Here is a 21,048-nt window from a genome sequence, read left to right as displayed (position 1 = left end):
TCTCCTCTCAGACCCTCCTCATCTCTGTGCTCCCAGGCTCCATCCATTCCAGCGGTGCCCACCCCGCGGGGTTTCCTGCCCAATGTTGCTCAGCCTCTCACTAGACAGAGCCAGCAAGGTTAACCGGGTTAACCAGGAATGGATCTTTCTACCCCTTCCCCGCCAGCCTTTTCTGCGTCCACGCCCGACCAACTCCGCAGTCCAGGGCACAGGAGGGCTTCCAGGAGGCAGCGAGAGCCGGGGTCGTGCCAGGCCTAGGTCTCTCCTCGCCCTGTAGAGCCGACCCAGGGCTCGCCAGAGCAGGTGACTTTCACGCCCTGGGCCCCGGGGGCTGGGCGCCCTCGCCTGCCACCTGGGGACTCCGCCCACTTTCCTCCGTTCCCCGGGAAGGGGGCTGCCGGTGAGGCGGGGCCAATGGGAGGGAATGCGCGCGCACAGACACGGCGCACGCGCCAGGATCCGCGAGCCGGTAAGGAAATGACGACCTGGCGCGGGGCCCCGCGGCCGCGCCTGCCAGACCCCGCCCCTCTGGGGGCGCCGCCGCGGGGAGGCCCCGCCCCGCCAGGCCCAGTTAGGGCTCCGCCGGCCCCGCCCCCACAGAGGCCCCGCCCCCACCGGACCCCGCGCGCCGCAGCCGGCCACGCCCCCATGGAGGCCCCGCCCCCAGGAGGCCCCTCCCCGGGGGAGGTACCGCTCCACAGACTGCTCATTGCGCGAACCCGGCGCCTGGCTGTGGGCCGCCTGGGTGCTGTGCAGGCGGCGCTGCGCGGGGCGCGGGGCTGGGGTCGGGGTCGGCGGCCCCAGGCGCCCGAGTGGGGTGCGCCCAGCGGGCCGCAGCAGCCAAGCAGCTATGGCGGAGGCCGCACCGCAGCACCTGACGCTGCCCTCAGGGCTGCTGGAGTCGTGCGCGCTGCTGGGGCCCTCCCGGGACAGCCTCCGCGGCCCCGAGCAGGTAGGGGCAGGTGGCGAAACGGAGGCGGGGCGCGGCCGGGCGGCGGCTACGATCGGAGCGCGGGTCTGGCCCCGGCATCCTGGGCGTCTGCGGGGTGGGGGCGGTGCTCGGGGCTCCGGCCAGACCCCCCCTCCACCGCATCCCGCCCGGTGCGGGGACCTTGGCTGTCCTGGCCGCGGAGGAGTCGCGGGGGTCTGCGGACTGGGGAGCCCTCGCCGGAGAGGAGCGCGGGCTCGGAGGACGCCCCTCCAGGTGCTCCGCCTTCGGCCGCTCGGTCTTCGGGAAGCACACCTGGGCAGGGTGAAGGCGGCTGATGGGGGGAAGCGGGGGTGCGCCGGGGCGCCTGGGGTTACGTGGGGGAAGAAAGGATTTCATTCATTATCCCGGACTTACTGTCTCCTCCATGGTGGGTGCTGTGCCAGGCACAGCATCGTGAGGTTTGGGGTTTTAGATGTAAGGGGCACTTTCAAATGTTCTGCATTTAGTCATTTTGCGATGAAACCTTCCTGTTTTTCTCGCTTGCAGAAAAGGCTGCCTACTCCCTGCCCCCCCCCCCCCCCCCCGCCCGGGGCCCTTTTCTCTTTCTCTGTGTGCTAGCAGCCAGAGTGACAAACCCTTTTCCCGGAAAGCAGCAGTTTTGGACACTCTCATTCTCTGTGTTTCTTTACTGTGCCCCTGCTTTTTCTTGGTTGTGTAACCCAGGCTTTCTTTTGAATCGGTTTGTGGCCCTCTTTTTCTCTTGGTCCAGGATGTCCATATGACCCTATCTGTGGCATTTTTCTCTGGTTAGTGGTGATGCCCAGAGTACTCCGAGATTCCGGCTCTACCGCCCAGTTACCTGGGCAAGTCCTCATCTCATTCTGGACAACAGCAGTGAGAGGCACAGGAAGGCACCCGAGTATTTAGGGGTGCAGCGGAAAGGGTCGAGGTCATCAGGAGAAGCTAGATGTTGCTCAAATTAACTGGATAAATGTCTCTTAATGTCTTGGTATTCTCCTTAGCTTTTTTTTTTTTTTTTTAAGATTTTATTCATTTGAGTGAGGGAGAGAGAGATAGAGCAGGAGAGGGGCTAGGGGCAGAGGGAGAAGGAGAAGCAGACTCCCCGCTGAGCAGGGACCCACAACCCCGGGATCATGACCTGAGCAGAAGGCAGATGCTTAACTGAGCCACCCAGGCGACCAGTCTCCCTTAATACAGAGCCAACTTCGATGGTTTCTGCATTTCCCTCCTCCTTTCTTACTCCCCAAATCCCGGTGATGTCTGCATCCCCTTTTGACCTCTGTCTCCTCTGACCCTCATCGACTGGGTTATCTCCCTGCCTCTAATTTGCCAATGGCATTGCCTCCTTTTTCTTCTGATAGGAAATGACCTGGTTTCAGTTGCTTCTTGGGTGATTTCGGCATGCATGTTGGTTGCCCCAGGGTGAGACGTGTCTCGAGAGCAGGGTGAATGGCACGGTGGTGCTTTCCTGCCCCAAACAGGCCACGGCTTTCCCAGGCAAGTAGCAGTTTGCTACTCTGCATTTTAGCTATTACCCTTTTTATCCTACACGCTGATTCTGTTAGGGGTTCAGCAAGAGGTGGAGCGCAAATATTTGGAGTAGGAAAAAGGCAGCCTTTCGGGACGGATCCAGCTTCCTGGGCTGAGCCTCCTTTAAGGCCGATGTTGACGTTACAGTTACCTAAACATGTGACTTCACTTGGCCACTCTGCTGTTATAGCAGTTCTATTTCTAACGTCTGAGGCTTTTTTTATAACTCTGAAAATCACCATTTCTCTGTCGTTGAGGCATTCCTGCTCGGTGACAGATGAAAACAAGCCTGGAGGTATGAGAAACATTCCACTTCCTGGTAGGGTAGTAAGGAGTCCTAACTTCCCATTTCATTTCTTAGATGGGTGGTGTTTTGTGAGGGTAGTGACAAAGACTTGGAGAATACGTCCACCCCATGGGAGGTTCTGGCTTGGTTACATCTCTCTCTACTCCGTGGTTGCCGTGGAGACGAGGCGTGGGGTGTGGAAGGATCCACCACTAACCCTCCGAGTGGGCCGAGAGCTCCGTGCCTCGAGTAGCTCACTGGCGTAATTCTTGGTGTGAAGGCAACATTGTAGCGGTTCTTGGTGGAGAGTGTCCCAGCTTTCGGTTTCTAGAGCAGCGCTGTCCACCAGAACTTTCTGAGTGATGACGCCCGTGTTCCTCATCTGTGCCATCCGTGTGTCGGCCACTAGCCACACATGGCTACCAGGTGCTTGAGGCATGGCTAGTGCCACTGAGGAACTGGATTTTACACTTCATTGAATTTTAATTTCAATTTCAATAGCCACGTGGCTATTAACGGTGGTGGACAGCAAGTTCTAGAGTGCTAAACAAATCTGTTTTCTGCTTTATTTCACAGATTATGGCCCATCCTGTGTGAAGATCAGTGCCGTTCTATAATCTAACAGAAATAAATCTGTGGGGGTGCCTGGGTGGCTCAGTCATTAAGCGTGTGCCTTCGGCTCAGGGCGTGATCCCGGCGTTCTGGGATCGAGCCCCACATCAGGCTCCTCCGCTGGGAGCCTGCTTCTTCCTCTCCCACTCCCCCTGCCTGTGTTCCCTCTCTCGCGGGCTGTCTCACTCTCTTTCAAATGAATAAATAAAATTAAAAAAAAAAAGGAATAAGAAATAAATCTGTGATGCTATCAGTTAGGGTGTGTGTGTCTCACTTTTTAATTAGCTCTGGTTTTTTGGACTGAAATGGTTGTTCCCGGGGAGGGGTTAGTAAATCAGTGTGGGCGAGAGAAGAGCAGGAGTGACTGTCCCCAGGCTGTGAGAACAGACCTTGTCTCGCCCCTAGGGGAGGGGCCGTTGCAATGCTCTGGGATCCAGGACTGTGCGTTCAGGAACTTACTCTGATGACCCAGTCGGACACGTGCACATATGTATGGCAGACACTGTTCACCGCTGCCTTTGCTCAGGTTGTGCGTGTGACGAAGAAGAGAGCACGCCAGCTGTCCCTCGGTAGGGCTGTTACTGCGTCGTCCCCGTGTGGCACCATACAGCTGTGACAGGGAATCAGCCACCCCATATGCTGAAGTGGAGAAAAAAGCTAGCGGAACCAGTAAAAGGAGATGATTGTATGTAGGGGGACAAATCATATTGATATATACGCACATAAGAAACGGGAAGGCTGTAATCTCCGCTGTGCATAGTATTACCCACCCTTTCGTGGAATTAGGGGGAAGGCCTTTCCTTTCTGTTCTTATGTATTTTATTCTTCCTGTATTGTCGTTAGCTTTTAACATGAGACTGTATTGCTTATCCAACCAGAAAAGACGCAAGGACATACGTTCAGTGGAAAAACAGATGTGAGATGTATGGCCAAATGCCAAGTTGGCTGAATTTAGGCCATCTTACTTTAAGGGACTAGATAAATGGCGGGGCGAGAGGTAGTCTCCTGCCGTTAGCATGATGACCGCATTCCCTGCGGCATCCGGACTGCTGCGCTCTAAGAGGTCGCGGAGCGCGAGGATGTGAATGGATGAGCAACCTCCGCTGAGAGCCGTCGGCTGGCTGAATGTGGGGACACAGAGAGACCACACAGTCCCCGGCCCAGCCCACCAACAGCTCTGAAGGTGATAGAGTACAACGTGGAGGGCATCAGTGCTCTAGGTGCTGAGCCAGGGCAGGGGGAGGCGGAAGGAGGTGCTGTAGGAGGTGAGGAGGGAGGAGGTGCAGGGGAGGTGGAAGGAGGTGCTGTAGGAGGTGAGGAGGGAGGAGGTGCAGGGGAGGTGGAAGGAGGTGCTGTAGGAGGTGAGGAGGGGAGGTGGAGGTGATGGAAGGAGGTGCTGTAGGAGGTGAGGAGGGAGGAGGTGAAGGGGAGGTGGAAGGAGGTGCTGAAGGAGGTGAGAAGGGGAGGTGGAGGTGGTGGAACGAGGTCCTGTAGGAGGTGAGGAGGGAGGAGGTGCAGGAGAGGTGGAAGGAGGTGCTGTAGGTGGTGAGGAGGGGAGGTGGAGGTGATGGAAGGAGGTGCTGTAGGAGGTGAGGAGGGGAGGTGGAGGTGATGGAAGGAGATGCTGTAGGAGGTGAGGACGGGAGGTGAAGGTGATGGAAGGAGGTCCTGTAGGAGGTGAGGAGGGGAGGTGGAGGTGGTGGAAGAAGGTGAGGAGCCAGGGGCTTGATGGTCTAGAAGAGGCGCCTTGTCCTGGCTGCAGGTGAGGAAAGTCTCCCTCCAGTGGGGGTGGAGGGGGCATCCCTGGTGAAGAGGAGGAGCGGGGAGGGGGTGAGCACGAGTCCGGCGGAGTGGAGAGCAGGGAAAAAGCACAGCGTTGGACCATGGGCGCTTGTTTCTGGAGACCGAGAGGTTCAGCGGGGCACGGCTTTGGGGGCACCCTGGCTTTGGAAGCAGGCTGGCCTGCTGCTCAGGCGTACTATGCAGGTCGTCGTCCTGCCCTGTGACGTAGCACACATGTGCCACATACATGGAATACGTGGTAATAACGGTAATGTATGGAAACAGATTCCATTTTCATTCTGGTGGAGGGACAGAGATGGTGTGTGAGGCTGGTTTGGACCCATCGAAGGGTCTGCAGGGGTAAAAAGCTGGTGCCAGTGGCAGGAGCCACCGCCCGTTGGGGCAGGTGATGAGGTCACATGTGTTCTGTTTTTTAAGATTTTTATTTATTTATTTATTTATTTATTTATTTATTTATTTATTTGAGAGAGAGTGAACACAGCGGGGAGGGGAGAGGCACAGAGGGAGAGGGAGAAGCAGGCTCCCCGCTGAGCAGGGAGCCGGACCTGGGGCTCCATCCCAGGACCCTGAGATCATGACCTGAGCCGAAGGCAGACACTTCACCGACTGAGCCACCCAGGTGCCCCCCCTTTGTGAGAGTGGACAGTGCGGGTCGGGCGCCCTGGGCCGGGCGGGAGGAGGCAATGCCATTCTCATGGCAGAACCCTTGAAGGATTAGTTTGTGGAGTCTGTAGCTGCTCTAAGTCCCGGGGTGGGTGGCTGCTTGGTCTGCAGGTGCGCAGCTGGGCTGGCACTGGGGCTGCTTTCAGAGACCTTTCTGCGGTTGGTGGCTCCGAAGACCCGAGGGTCACTGTCTTTATCACAGGCAAGCATATGGGCGGAAGCTTGGGTTTTAGGGAAATCAGCAGGAGCTTAGTTTTTGAAGCTGTGAGTTTAAGGGACTCGCCAGGTATGTCTGGAGGCAGCTGGGTGCGGTCTGGGACTGGCAAGAGGTCTGAGCTGGCAGTGGGACTCTGGGCACCGTCCCTAGGTGAGGACACCATGTGAGTGTGGAGACTGCCAGCCAGGCGGGGCACTTGAGGAGGGGCAAGGAGTCAGCCCTGGGGGGGTCACAGCCTGGAAGGAGGGGTCTGCCGGGGCCCTACCCAGGAGCGTCAGGGCAGAGGGGAAGAGCAGAGGGGGGTTTGCAGGCAAGGGGCCGGCTCCACGCTGTGCTCACCGATGTGATGTTTGACGTGAGGAAGGAGCGGACGTGCATACTTTCATAGTTAAGTAGGTCCGAACTGCTGGATGGTGATAAGGAAAGTTTTAGAAAGGTTTTGTAGAACTCAAGACGTGGTTTCCTTTCATGCCTGATACACAAAGATGTAAACATTATCCAGTACTATGGATTTCCCATGTTTGGTCTTTGTTCCCACTGGTACTAAACTTTTTTTCCAAATATAAAGAAATTATTGCCTGAATTTAAATTATACAGAATAAAAATAAGCTTTTTGAGTTTAGAGAGTGTATTTACTGATGGGAGTTCCTTGTATGAATCCTCTCAAGGGTAAGAGTTCCCCTTTGGCTCCACGATTCTTACTGAAACGGTGATGCTGGCTGTCCCTTCCCTGCCGGTGACAATTCCATTTCTCCTGGTGACAACGATGTCCTTCCTCATGCCCTCTCTGAGTCCCTCAGAGATCTTTGATTCCGCGCGGCCCACCCCACCCCGGCGTCCTCCCACCTTCCCACATGCTTGCCACCCAGCGAATCCTGCCCTTGACTTCTGTTTCTCCACTAGCTTGGAGCTGACCTGCCCGTTTCTCTGTCACGGCCTGTTGACCTCTTCTGGGAGCTCGGGGAGCAGCCCGGCAACTGCCTCTGCGGAGTGGCCCGTCTCAGGCATCGTAGCTAGACAGAACGGAGGTCGGAGGCAGAGCCCGTGCTCTTCATATTATCTGGGGGAAGACTGAAAAGACAAAAGGTTTTGTAAAAATCGGGTACCAAGTTAAAGTTCGAAAGTGTTCAGGCTGAATGACCCTGTTGTGTAGACCTGGGGTGACCGTTTGGTTGCTGGAGGAAGGGTGTGTCTCTTCTCTCTGAGGCCGGCAGTCCTTCTTCTCACCCCTCGGTCCGTGTCCCCAGGTCAGTGGCAACAGGACCACTGGCATGGGGCATGACGCCGGCACCCCATCTGTACTGGGCTGGACAGTATGCGGCCCCCCCCAACCTGGGAGGGCACTGGGGCCTCTAGTGTGGGGGCTGGGGTTGAGCCTTTGACCTGCGACCTTGCCCCCTTGAGAGGGAAGCTCAGGGATGCGGCGTTCACTGCTGCAGTCCAAGCAGAGCTGGATGTGAACTGAGGTCTGCCTGTCAGTCCTGGGCTGGCAACTGCCGGGCTGTGTGCCCAGGGGCAGCCGGAGAGCCAGACCCTGTGCTGTGGGTGACTTGCCTGAACGCATGGCCTGATGGGTCCCTAAAAGCAGCTTCTGTGCCGTCCTTCCTGTCCTGGGCCACTGGTGGGTGAGGCCACACACACACACGTGGGTGCGGAACCGGCACTCTGGCGGGTCGAAGGGGAACAGAGCGACAGTGGGTGCTTGGACAGAAGGCGCACAGCGGAGCAAGGGTGAGCGCTGTTGGCTTACTCGTATTACTCCCTTTAGGTGTCCCTGAAGCAGGGGGTCAGCAGCCCCTCTTCTCTCGATCCGGAGGTCCTGTCAGTTTTTGTGCCTCCTTTTGTCAGTAAGGATGACAGTCAGACGGCTGGCGCCCCCTCTGCGACTCTGAGCAAGACCAGAAGGCGCTCCTTCAGAAAGAAGAGGGACAAGCCCAAAACGGAGCCCTGGAAGGGCCTCCCTCCTGAAGACATTAGTGTCCCCAACGGTGTGGACCTGCTTGGCCTGCCTCAGCTCTGCTTCCCAGGTATCCCCCGCCCTGCTTTCCCAACTCCCCCATGGTGCTTTCTAGAAACCAAGTCAAGAAAGGGTGACAGACGGGGGGCTGGTTACCCCTGGCAGCCCCGAGGCCAAACTGCAGGTCTCAGTTCTCTTAATCTTGGGGGTTTGGGAGCTGAAGGACGTGCAGCCCAATAGTGCAGCCCCCGTGTTTTGGAGAGCGAATCCCAGACGAAGGGCTGTCGGGATCGCCAGCACGGTTGGTAGAGGTGCTTTCCAAGGATTTTCACTTCTGATTGACAGGCCCGTCTTCCAGAGGTCCGGCCGGTGGGTCAGGATGAGTCCAGTTAGCCTGCAGCATCTCCCCCCAGAGTGCACTTCCGTCCGGGCTCCCTGGCCCCTTTTTTTCCGGGGACCCCGGGGCCTGCAGCCCGGGCTCACATGCTTTCCCCACCTGGCCTGTTCCCGGCAGTGGGTGGCCCTCATGTTTTCCACTGGTCTTTGAGAAACGCTGAGTGGCTGGTGTAGAAGACTCAGACTAGGGACTTCCCGTCTGTCATTCCCCGTCTGGGAGGTTCCATCGGGAATGGCTGCTGTCTCCCGGTCTCAGGGATTACAACCCGGGGACAGCTGGGACAACCCCTGCACCTGCCATGCTCAGAAACGGTCGCCTCCCCCAGGCACACCCCAGAGGGTTTGTCTGCGGTTGTTCTTATGTTCCTTCGCTAAATTCTGCAGAGCACAGAGGGTGGCTGAGAAATGGGCACCCACGGAGGGACGGAGGGGGCCACGGCTGGCTGGCGGCCCGACCCCCCAAGTGCCACAGCTGGCAGGGCGAGGACAGGTTCTGTAGGCCGCAAAGTGGGCTCACGGAGAGCCCAGCCTCGGAGGTGGATGCCACGGGGCCGTGCCGAGATTTCCTCTCCTTTCTCTACCCGCAGGGGGCGTGTACGTGGCCTCCGAACCGAAGGAGGACTGTGTGCACTTCCTGGTGCTGACCGATGTCTGTGGGAACAGAAGTATGCCGTGGTTGCCCAGTACTCCCGACCCCCGCACGTACGTGACCGCCGTGAATTCCCTCTGAAATCTGCTGGTGTTTATTTTTGCTGAAACACGCTTCCCGCAATCACCACGATTGTAATCATGTTAGCGTGTGCGGGTCAGTGGCACTAAGTACACTCCCGCTGGCGGGCAGCCCCTGCCGCGTCTGGTTGCAAAAGACGTTCATCACCCCGGAAGTCCCGCCCCCGGCCCCCGGCCCCCGTTCTGCCCACATGGGTTTGCCTGCTTCGGACACCTGGTGTCAGTGGACTCAGGCTGCATGTGGCTTCTGTGTCTGGCTTCGTGCACTCAGTGGATGGGGTCAGAGTTCATCCACGTTGGGGCAGCAGCGCCTCTGTCTTACGGCCGAGTCCTACCGCCCAGTGTATGTGAGCCACAGCTTGTTTCCCACATGTCCGTGGAGGGACATTTGTGTTCTTGTATGCGGGGTGACGGCTTTGGGCCTCCAGAGCATGACTTGGCCCTCCCCCGCCCGGCAGGGCCACGAGTGCGAGCCAGCCGGCCCCTGGAGGTCGCAGGGGCCGCCGTGCACCTGAAGAGGCGGGGTGACCCACGGCCTGTGTCCAGAGGGTTTCCAGAAGCAGCAGTGCTTTACCCCGGGGAAGTCCAGGAATCCCACACCGAGGGGGCGGTGGCTGCCCGGTTGTTCCTCCCCACTCTGCCGTCAGAGGCTGGGCCAGGTGTGCTGGGAGAATTATCCCTAAGTGTCACGGCATAAGGCTCAACTCGATGGGCTCTGTCCCTTCACGCCTGTGGATGTGCCTCGGAAACCTGTGGGAGTCCAGCATTCTGCTGATGTCTGAGTGCGCGACCTCCGTGTCTGGACTAGGCGTCCCCTGGACCCCTGGACTAGGGTGGGCAGTGGGCAGCGCGGGGAGGCCACCCCTCATGGCCGTGTGTGCGGGCTGCTGGGCCTGCGGCGTTGGCAGCCTGCCTGCTTGCCTGGGTTAGGTAGGGGTGGGAGACGAGCCGGGGGCCGAGTTCCTGCCCCTCCCTGGCCAGCGCTTCCGGCAGAGACAGGATGGGAGGCTGGATTATTCAGGAAGGTGCTTGGGAGCCTGTCTGTGAAGTGATCGCTATGAGAAGTACATGTTATTTCTCTTATCCTTAAATACATTTTAAAAAGGTCACAGCCTCTGCTTTGCCTGTGACTCCCCCACTACACCTGGCTGCTGGGGTGTGTGTGACCCCTCGCCCATCCTCTCAGTGCCTGCGTGGTTTCGGGGTGACTCTGGGCCCTACATGCTGGCCTCCCCACCTCCCCTCGTGCCCAGTGACCATCCACGCCCTGTCCTGCGCTCCTGTCTTTCCGTGGACTGCACGCGCAGCCCTGCCCGGAGTGCAGACGGCACTGTGGTCCTCATATGCCAGCTGCCCGTGTGCTCAGCCCGGTGCCGACGACCCTCCTGCACAGTCGTTCATTTAATCCACAGCGAAGGGGGCTGGGAACTCTCAGCATCATCCCCGTTTTACCGCTGAGGGAGCAGGCAGTCGCACAGGGAGGTGAGGGGACTTGCCTGGGGGCCCAGCACACTGACTTGAGGGCCTTGGTTCAATGTTGGTGGGTAGACGAATGGCGTGCCCACTGCTTGCCGGGCTCTCCCCCTGTCTTGCAAGACCCTCGCGTTCACACCATCCCCAGGTGGAGCTGTTATCACGGTCCGCCGTCCCTACTGAAAAACCCCAAACAACCCTCCACGGGGGCCAGACTGTGGCCCTCAGTGATGCGCCACTCGTAAGCTCTGCAGTGGTCTGTGCCTTCTGGAATCTCGGTGCCGGTACTTTTCTCCAGCTGAGAACCCCCCCTCTCCCCCACCGACACACACACATATGGCCCAGTGCTGGAGGTTTTTTCCTGTGTAAGCAGAGCCCATGGCCCCTTCTGTGTCTTACTGTGTTCTCACTGTGTTCCAATCTGGGGTCGGGACGTGTCATTGTCTCTGCCACCTCAGCACATCACACACTGGGGGAGGGGGGCATCTGCGAGGACTGGGACTCCCAGTGACACAGGGGGGGCATCCACGCTGACTGGGACTTGCGGTGACACCGGAGGGGGCGCCAGCCGGGTGGCGGGGGAGCAGGATGCTGTCTGGGCCCCTGCCCTCTCGCTTCTGTCTGCAGAGGCCCACACTGCTGAGGATAGAAGCTGGGACCAGCTGGATCGGAGGGTGACACGGGCCTGTTGCTTTCTCTCCAGGACGAGTCGTGTTTCTACAACGGCAAGGCGCACTGGGAGCCATCCTGGCCGACCGCGGGCGTGGCTGGCTGCTTCGGACCGTTCTCGGTGTGCGTGGTCTCCAAGCTCCCCTACTACAACGCCCTCAAGGACTGCCTGTCCTGGTGAGCCCGTGCGGTGCCCGCGTGTCTGCGAGGCCACGCCTGGCGCTGGCGGTGGTGGGAGGGCTCTGGTTTGGTGACGGGAGCTCCCGTGAAGGCCCAGAGGCTTCCCGAGGCGGTAGCCTGTGGGGAAGGTCTGCCAGACAAGGGAAGATGAAACCAAACTGTGGGAAGTAAAATTAGTATGGAGGATTTTATGTTGTTTGGTTTTTTAAAAAAGACGTCCATCAGAAATAGCTCTTCTCCTGTTATCTGAGAAAATCAGGCTGCCGCTGCTGTCAGTCCTGTTAAGTTCATGACAGTTAACGAATTATCTTTTCTTGGGGTGGAATCTTGAAGTGCCTTAATGCTGATGATATTGAGTAGAAAGCCTGAGGACGTAGAGAAGTTTTGAAAACTCTAGAGAGAATCGCGTCGGGCGCACTTGCCGCCTGTCGTCGGGGGATGATTGTGGCGTGTGGACACGGTCCATCCCCCGGCCACACGCGCCCTGGCCGCCTGGTTTTCGTTCTCACAAAGTTCTAGTCTTGGAATTCTCAGTGGTTTGGTTAACGACAGAGGCGGCCAACGGAGGTTTGCCTTAATGCTGTAATACCCACCCTCCACCCCTGGCAAGTCGCAGACTTCTGGAAAGACCATCATTTTGGTTCTCACACTGTGGTCAGAGGGATGAGCAGGAATCCTTCCTGACCAAACTCACCACCTTCGGAGCTCAAGTTCCAGCACCTTAATGTTTTAGTTTTCAAAATGTGGCTGGTGTTTGCCCATAGTTTGGGTCTAGCCCGTGTTTTATTGCCCCCGACACAGAACAGAGCGCTCGCCGGGTCTCCCTCCGGGACTGCGTGCTCAGTAGGGCATGTCTGCCCGGGCGTGGGCAGTGATAGGATGATAAATTAGGACAGGGTCCCTTTTCGTTAATTAACTGGTAATCTTCAGCACCTGAGGGTAGGTGGCTTGTGCACCCATCTCGTTTCCTCTTCTGTGAATTGGGGGTGGTGATGCCACCCTTTCTCGAACGGAACGGGTTCGGGCCTGCGGGGAGGACAGCACCTGCTTCACTTTCTCGGCCTTTGTACGCGTGATCATTCACGTGTGACTGGCAACAAATACCATCCTGCTAGACGTTAATGCGAAGGAACATTTAACTCGAAAAACGTGTTCAGTTTCCCTGCTCCTCAAGTTTTCTGTCTCCTGATGGTCGTTGCTAAATGACCCGAACTAGAAAACAGAAAAACAGATGACAGAAATGCAAAAGGCAGTTTATAAATACAGATTTATAGATTTTTAAAATCTGTTTTTCTGCTATAACGGTGGCGTGTAAACTAGGCCTCTGTGTGGACAGAAATTGGGAGAGAATGCTTAGTTGTATTTGGGGAATTAGATTATGGAGAGTCTGGTTTTTTTTTTTTTTTAACTCGATACTATTCTTTGACAATAATTAAAATATGGAAGAATATTGAATTATCTCCATTTCCTGACACTAACTTCAGGAAGAGCTATTATTATTTTTAAAGATTTATTCATTTATTATTTTTAGAGAGAGAGAGAGCAGGGAGGAGGGACAGAGGGAGAGAGAGAGAGAATCCCAAGCAGGATCCATGCTGAGTGCAGAGCCTGACACGGGCTTGATCTCATGACCCTAAGATCGCGACCTGAGCTCCAATCAAGAGTCAGATGCTTAACCGACTGCGCCACCTAGGCGCCCTGACTGACCCCAGGCGGACTTATGATTTGTTACTTAAAGTAACAGCGTAAGCGCTTGGCTTGCGGGACACGCGTGGGCCCTGCTGTGGCCCTGCTGTGGCGAGTGAGGCCGGGGACCACCCCAGGGCACAGAGGTGGGGTTTCCAGGGCAGTTGGCTGAATTTTGCCTAATGTAGACACCATGTCACCACCACTGCCATTAAGACAGAGAACATTTTCACCACGCCCCAAAGTTCCCTTACACCCTGTGGTCGCTTCCCAGCTGCCTGCCCCCAGGCACCTGCTGGTCCGTCATGCGTTTCAGTCACTTGCCGCTGTGCCTTGAACAACGCGGTTTGAACTATGCGCGTCCACGTACACCTGGATTTTTTTCAACAAATACAGTACAGTCCTATATATGTATTTTCTCTTCCTCAGGATTTTCTTAAAAACATTTCCTCTTTTCTAGCTTACTTTATTCTAAGAATACAGGATATAATGCATATTACATGCAGAATACCTGTTAATCGATCGTTCGTGTCGTCGGTAAGGCTTTAGGTCAGCAGCGGGCTATCAGCAATTAAGTTTTTTGGGGGTTGAGAAGTTCTATGCAGGTTTTCAACTGCGTGGGGGAGAGCACCTTTAACCCCTCACATTGTTCAAGGGCCAACCGTACTTCAAAAGTCAGAATGCATTTGGGAAACAAACGTGGCCAAGCACTTTCCTTTGAGATGTTTACTCGCTGCTGAAGTATGACCCAGACAGAAAATTGCATGAATTCCAGCTGTGTAACCAGCACCCACAGCAAGAAACAGAACATGACCAGCCCCCATCCCCCCCACGCCCCACCTCTCCTGTGCCCCAGTGCAGGCAGGTCCTGACCCTGGGCAGCCTCACCTTGCTGTCTGAGGCCTAGGGTTGTCGTCAGTGTCCTCCCGCCACCTCCCCCGCCCCCAGCCTGGAAGGCCCTGGGGCTGCCGGCACTGGCAGACAGGTCAGCGCTGATTAGAAATGCTAAGATGTCCTCCAGTCCCCTTCATGTCACTGCAATGTTGTGTAATCGTTCTTTCTGATGGCTGAGTAATCTTCCATTGTGACGGGTAGTAAGGAGGGCACGTATTGCATGGAGCACTGGGTGTTACACGCAAGTAATGAATCATGGAACTTTACATCAAAAACTAAGGATATACTGTATGGTGACTAACATAATAAAAATTATTATAAAAAAAGAAATGCTAAGATGACAATTGGATACTCATACTTATTTTGTGATTTGATTTTTTTTTATTTTAGTTTATTGACTCATCTAAAGCTCTGTAAAGATTTTGAAGTTGACAATCACATAAAAGATTTTGCTGCAAAACTGTCTTTGACACCTAGCCCGCCGCCTGGACCGCTTCATTTGGTCATTAAATCTGGAATTTTGTCTTTTCTTTATGAATAGTAAAAGTCCTATGTCGACGATGGTTTTAATGTTTTAAACTGTTTCTTACGTTCCAGGGTGTTTAAATTACGCTTCTCAGGTTCCTTACAGAATCATCTAATTACGCTGTTTCTAGAGATGCGTTTGCCGGGCGGCCCGTGATACATGGTGTGGAGCTGGTGATGGGCCCCCTTAGTGCTTAACACACCGGCTCATTTGGTTTATTTGTCTGGAATATTGGGTATTGTATTAAACTGATTCATGTTTTCTCCTGTCCGGGGTGATTAATGAAAAGTACCTGGCTTCCTATTTTTTGGTTTTTCCCAGTGCCACCGTGTTGTTGAATAAGTGGCCAAGCGTTTCCGTGGGTCTGGGTTCCCTGGCACGCTCGTCCTGAGATGTTGTTGGCTCTTTCACCACGTGAGGGTTTCGGGCTAAGGACAGTTGCAGAAAGGCAGCCCACGTTCCCCCTTTGCCGAGTAATGGGCCAAGACGGCTGAGCTGTGATGACACCTGTCTGGCCTGGCATCTTCCAGACTGACGCAACCACCGGGCATTTCCTCGTTCTCAAACAAGCACCTGCCAGATTAGTGTCTGGAAGAAGGTCATAGATGTCGACTCTGCTTCACTCAGTCCTTTCTGGAAGCTTAGACATAGAGATCTCGGTTCTCTACGTATTGATTATTATTCACAGTTGAAAAATTAATTTTATTTCGCAGGAGACATGTGATCATGAACTTAAAATGTATATTTTTAATATCACACTACAGTGTGTGGGATGGGGGAGGGAACCCTGCCAGATGCATTCCAGGCCCAGAGACAGAGCAAGTTGCCCCAGGACCTTGGTTCCGCTCCCAGAAACCTTTGTAGGGACGTTTATTGGGTTCTTGTTTTGTGCAAGGCTCTCATCTTTATCATGTGGATAATTGGTATTTTTTTATGGTTCAGTGAAGTCATCAAAGTTTCTGTTCTTGCTCTAATCACTCAACAAGTGTTCCCTGAGGACCGGCTAAGCAGTGAACAAAGCCGAGTTCAGGGCAGTTTGAGGGTTAACCGTATGTACTATGTTCCGCCTTTGAGCATGAGTAATGCACGAACCGCACCCATACCCATCTTCTGTACCTCGGAGTCTTGGATGAATTCATATTTGGTTCTCCGACTTTTACCACCCCCGTGAGAAAGTTTCCTGGGGGTCGTTCTTGATGCCTCTTCTCTTCACCCCTGCATTCCATCCATGGCTCATCCCTGACCGGCCAGCTCCCGGCGTTTGCCTCTAGTTGGCCACGGCCACCACCCCACGCAGGGCCACTGGGTCCCACCTGTGTGACTTGGGGAGCCATTGGTCTGGTCACGTCCATTCTTGACCCTTCATTCAGTTCATCCTTTGCATAGTGGCTGCAGGGACTGTTAACATCTATCCATTGGACTCTCCTCTTGTGCGTAAAAGCCCACAATGGCTTCTCGCTGCGTAGCTGCCGCAGTCCTGCATCCCTAGCCCCTGTATCAGTGTCCTGCTCTGTCTCATGTCCTCACTCCCTTGCTGACTGTTGTCCAGCCACACTGGATTTCCCTCAGTCCCTCGCAGGTGCTGCCCCCAGGCCCTTGCATATGCTGTTCCTGGAAGTCAGGTTCTTCGGGATGGCCTCTGTGTGACCTCCCACCCGTCTCTCTGTGCCCTGCTCCCTTCCTGCAGAGCCCAGCATGGTCTGCAGTTAGGGCCCGCACACGTGTGTGTTTTGTTCAATGTCCATCTTCTCCATCGGCCTCCAAGCTGCATGAGGAAAAGGCCCCGCTCAGAGCTGTGTTTGCGACGCTGTTACCATGCCTGCTGCTCCCACAGCTGTCGAGTGAATGAATGAACGGATGGGTCGTGTTTCGGTGTTAGCCTGTCCTGTTCACAGAGCAGGGCCTGCGTCTTGGTTCTTGCGCATTTGTCCGAATGAGCCGAGTCTGGCTCAGACTAGCCGCTGTGATCCCCCTCGTGCGGCCTCACCAGCTCTGGGGTCCTCATTGATACGTGGCCCTGACCCATCTTTGGGAGTGTTGAACCACTGTGGCTGTTCCTTGTTTTGGAAAAACGCAAGGCCAAGATTCTTCTCTAACCCCGGAGCCGATTCAGCATGGAATTCCAGAACCCACTACAAGCAAACATTGATGGAGAGGCTGTGTAGCTAGTGGTCAGGAGCTGTGGTTCCTGTGAATCAAGCGTGTGGGCACCGGGTGGGGCATCTCCTGTCTGCGTCAGGGGCGGTGGCGCCCAGCCTCCACCAGGCCTGGCTCGGTGCCCTTTCGCGGACGGCGCCTGGACCACCAGCCCGAGAGCAGCAGACACCCGCGTCCCTGGGCCCGCTCTGCCGCTTCTCTGCCCACCAGCGGGTCTGATTTTACGTGCTTTCAGAGCATGGCCAAGTCGCTGGGTGTGCACGCGAAATGCGCCTTTTCCGTCTCACTCTACCGGACTCACTTCCTGTGTTGCTTTGTGTGTGGATCCTATTGTCTGCGTGGGGCTACAGTCAAAGCTGAACTTTGGAAAGTGTTTCCCCGAAATCTCTCTCCCTCCTCAGTCTCTTCACCTGAGAGGTGGGGTGGACAGCAGAGCCCAGCTCAGAGGGTGTGGATCTCACGCACGTGAGGTCGCTGGCATCCCGGGGGCCCAACAGCGTCCCTGGTAGAATGACTGGTGTTTGTATTAGTTTCTACCTGTAGTTGGGAAGCTGGTCGATACGTTTATTTTTTGAAATATTGAGGGGAATTTTTCATATAAACTTTACAATGATTCATAGTTCATCACCGCTGGGAGCATGTAACTCTGCTCTACCGTGTTTTGTTTTAAATAAAAAGGATGTTACTGTCCACACAGCGCGTCCGCCTTGATTCTGATGTGTCTTGCTTCTGTGGGCCAGTGGGTGACAAGACGGTGCCGTCGGGGGGCCCTTGCAGAAAGAAGGCTTCTCCTGCCCTCAGGTTCTTTGCACGAGCGTTCACGCAGAGCCGTGGTGATGCAGGTGTGAGCACGTGTGGAACGCGAACATTTGTTCTCCAGCCAGTGCTCCGCATCTCTCCGTGTGTCCTCCTTCCACACTTTTCCTGGCGGGAGCTTCTCTGTGCTCAGATTCGAATCTTCTCTGTGCTTGTGGCCCGGTGCTCCTCACACTTGGGTCACTCTGTTCTGCTGGTCCCCAGGGCTCCAGGGACACTCCTGGGTGCCCCCCAAAAGGCTGACACCCACGGTCAGGAACGAACTTGCCAATGAGCTGGAAGGCTTCTCGGTGGAGGGGCCCCTACCGTCCCCCTCCGTCTACCGCGTCCTTTTACACAGAAGGGGCATTCTGCAGATACTGAATTTGAATCAAAGTGTAATTTTGAGATACCATCATTGAGAAAAATAAAGTCTTTCTCAGCGATTTCTTAAAGTGCATGTCTTTAAAGAGCTTTGACAATTACGTTGAAAATACTAAGAGAATTTGTAATATGCAGTAAGTGTTCTGAGATTAACCCGATCGTGTTTGACTTAGAACCTGTGCTGATCGGGACAGATGTCCAGGTGTCAGTTTATCTTTGCCGATGGGCAGTCTGCTAATGAAGTAAAGAGTTTAGGGAAGTTTGGCCGAAAAAGACATTCAGCACTTGATTCACGTCTGAGCCTTGCTCAGCAATTCTGTGTCTCTGGACTGTTTGGTTCTGTGACATATATGGGGATAGCGTGAGTCTTCAAACACGTATCCTAGGTCAGACACCCTCGGTGCCAGAACGGAGAGTCTCAGTGCATTTCGGCCTCTGCTGGGAGCGGCTCTCTGAGCTAATTACGGAACTTGGTCGTCACAGATATTTAACATGAAGCCACTACAGATCGTGTTTCCTTCCCGCGTGGACCCTGAGAGCCCGGTCATCGACTTGGACCTTCACCTGCCTTTGCTGTGCTTCAGGCCCGAGAAAGTGCGGCAGGTAAGCGTCCCTCCGGACCTGGGGCGTCCGTGCTGGTTGGCTTGGTGGGGCATCTAAGCTGTCATCGTCTGGAGGGTGATTCCAGGGCACGTGTGTTCCAGAACATTCCAGAATGTTCCGAATGTTCCACAACGCACTGGGAATAGTTGCTTTTTGGCTTCAAGCAGACATTCAGGACTGTGCACACCATTTACAAGCAGTGCTTTTGGGGGTTAAAGGGGCTTTCGTTTTGGCAAACAGCAGGGAAACCGGGTGAGACCTAGGCTCCACGTGGTTTTGGTGGCGCATTCACACGCATGTTCAGTGCATGGCGCGTGGTCAGAGGTGTGTACACGGTGTCGTTGATCTCCCCCAGATCCTAACGTGCCTCCTCATGGAGCAGCGGATGGTGTTCTTCTCCTCCAGCTGGGCGCTGCTACCGCTGGTCGCCGAGTGCTTCCTGGCCTACCTGCACCCCCTGCAGTGGCAGCACACGTTCGTGCCCGTCTTGTCGCGCCAGATGCTAGACTTCGTCATGGCACCGACGTCCTTCCTCATGGGCTGCCACCTCGACTACTTTGAAGAAGTCAGCAAGGTTAGGCCTTGGCCATTTGCTGTAGAATGTCAGATCCTTGTGACCCCTGCGGGGACTGGCGGAGAGGGGCTTCCAAAGGGCCCTGCAGGGAGGGCCACGTGCCCTGGCCACAGGGAGAGGGTGGGCACTCCTGTCCCTGGGGCTCGTGCTCTGGGCTCCACGCACGCGGGGTGCTGTCGCGGGTCTGCACCATCCTCCTGCAGTCCTCCGGGTCTTTTCGAGGCTGGGGGGTTCTGGGCGCTGGGACCCCGTGTCACGTGCCAGTCCCCTTAAATTCCCGGGGCTCCAGCGAGGAGAGTGTGGGTGTCGGCACTGATGGAGCCTGCTAACCGGCCTGGCCGTGGCTGCTTTCTAGTTTTGTGGCCTTGAGTGAGGTGCCAGCCCTTACTGAGCCTCAGCCTCCTTGGCTCTAAAGTGGGCATGTCCTCCTGGGCCGGGCTCTGTGTGGGGACCACCCCCACCCGCCAGCACAGGGGAAGGGCTTGGCAGACCCCAGCAGCCAGTGTCCCGGTCCAGATCTTGTGTTTCTCTGGTTAAGCTTCTGTTGTTCGTTCAGTAATGCTGTGGACCATCCTACTGGAAGACGCCCCGTCTATGGAATTCCCTCCTCCTCCTCCTTCCTCTCTCCCCCCTTTTGTTTTTGAGGCAATCCGCTGGCTCCCAAGAAGGCCAGCTGGCCTCCCCAAGCCCCCAACCTCCCTGTACGCTCCGGCCTCGAGCCCCTCCGTCTCACCGAGACCCCCCGAATCCACCAACCTCCCCATCTTTCACGAACCCCCCCAGGCCTTCTCATGTCCCCCAAACCTCCCCGTTTACCCGAGCCCTCGGCCTCCCCTTGTCCCCTGGCCTGCCGGAGCCCGCCGACCTCCCCACAAGTCCGTCCTCCACCCATCCCCGTTCTCCCAGAACCCGCCCCCTCGTCCCCCTTCCCTGGCCTCTCTTGTCCCCCCGCCGGCCTCCCCACATCGCCGTCCTCCCGGAGACCCCCAGTCCGCCCCACATCTCCCGACCGGCCCGCGCCGCGGTCCTCCCCACAGCGCCGTCCTCCCCGGGCCCCTCCCTCGTCCTCCCCACTTCTCCGGCCTCCCCACATCCTCGGCCTCCCGAGCCCCGCGCGGGAGGGGCCCGTCTCCGCCACATCCGCCCTGCGGACCGGCTCCTTGGCCCCGCTAGGCCCTGCCAACCCCCAGCTCCAGGAGCCGGCCCGCCCGCCCGCGTCCCGGCCCCCTCCCCAGCCCCGCACTCACTCGGACCGCGCGGGGCGCCGGGAGGCGAGGGCAGACCACTGCGAGGCGGCGCCGCGAACCGACGGGCGGCCCTCCCTCCCACGCCTCACGCCGCGGGCGCACAGCGGTCCCGGCCCGGCGGCGGCAGCGGTGGCAGCGGGCTTGCACCCTCGGGGCCGTGCTGCGTCCGTCGGCGCGGGCCGCGCGTGCGCGGCGACCGGCTGAGCCGGGCTTCACCGCCAAGGCGCGCGCCGGGCCGAGTCCCCGCACCGATCTTTGCCCCCCCGCTGGGAGGACCGGGCATGCGCCCCGCGGCCCGCGCATGCCCTGCACGCCACGGGGCTCCGCTCCCGAGACCGCGCCAGACAGTCGCGCCCGGAATTCAGGACGGCAAGGGACTCAGCGCGCATGTGGTGGCCGGGTCCAGGGAAGCCTCGGCGGAGGCCGGGAGGGGCGGCCCGCCGAGCTGAGGTCCCGGGGCTCCCACCGGCGGCACTCTGGGCCGGCGGGGCTGGACCGACGTCGGGGAAGCCCTCCCACCCGCTGCCCTGCCCCCCACAGCCCGGACGCGGCCCCTTCGCGGGGCCGCCCTAGCCCGCCGCCCTGCAGCCCAGCCCCAGGGCCGGAACCCGCGCAGTCGAGCCCTGCAGTGGGCCGGGGCCTGGCCCGAGTCCTCGCGCGTGTCTTCGCCAGGCTTCCTGCCCACCCCGAGGAGTTAGGTGTCCCGGGCCCCTCT

The 21,048-nt window shown here is 57.0% G+C and overlaps 1 protein-coding gene and 1 long non-coding RNA gene across 3 annotated transcripts; one reads left to right on the top strand and one right to left on the bottom strand.

Moving 5' to 3' along the window:
* Window positions 1-5,594: 5,594 nt before the first annotated feature.
* On the bottom strand, window positions 5,595-20,608 carry LOC130543798 (uncharacterized). Of its 2 annotated transcripts, none has more exons than XR_008959420.1 (3): window positions 20,334-20,608; window positions 6,979-12,679; window positions 5,595-6,469 (listed from the first exon to the last, which is right to left on the bottom strand). It is a non-coding gene; the product is annotated as an uncharacterized LOC130543798 (long non-coding RNA). The 2 variants fall into 2 exon arrangements; XR_008959421.1 differs by having other exon boundaries at window positions 6,979-7,134; window positions 20,334-20,594.
* Window positions 17,858-19,965, top strand: LOC130543797 (DENN domain-containing protein 3-like). Its single transcript, XM_057312713.1, has 2 exons — window positions 17,858-18,512; window positions 18,868-19,965. Exons 1-2 carry the CDS (start codon window positions 18,402-18,404, stop codon window positions 19,357-19,359), a joined length of 603 nt encoding a protein of 200 aa, XP_057168696.1. The 5' UTR covers window positions 17,858-18,401; the 3' UTR covers window positions 19,360-19,965.
* Window positions 20,609-21,048: the final 440 nt, after the last annotated feature.

This window comes from Ursus arctos, unplaced genomic scaffold (genome assembly GCF_023065955.2).
Source record: "Ursus arctos isolate Adak ecotype North America unplaced genomic scaffold, UrsArc2.0 scaffold_16, whole genome shotgun sequence".
In the NCBI taxonomy this organism is placed as follows: domain Eukaryota; kingdom Metazoa; phylum Chordata; class Mammalia; order Carnivora; family Ursidae; genus Ursus; species Ursus arctos.
Note: the sequence above shows the minus strand (reverse complement) of the source record. Positions and strands in the feature narration are given on the sequence as shown.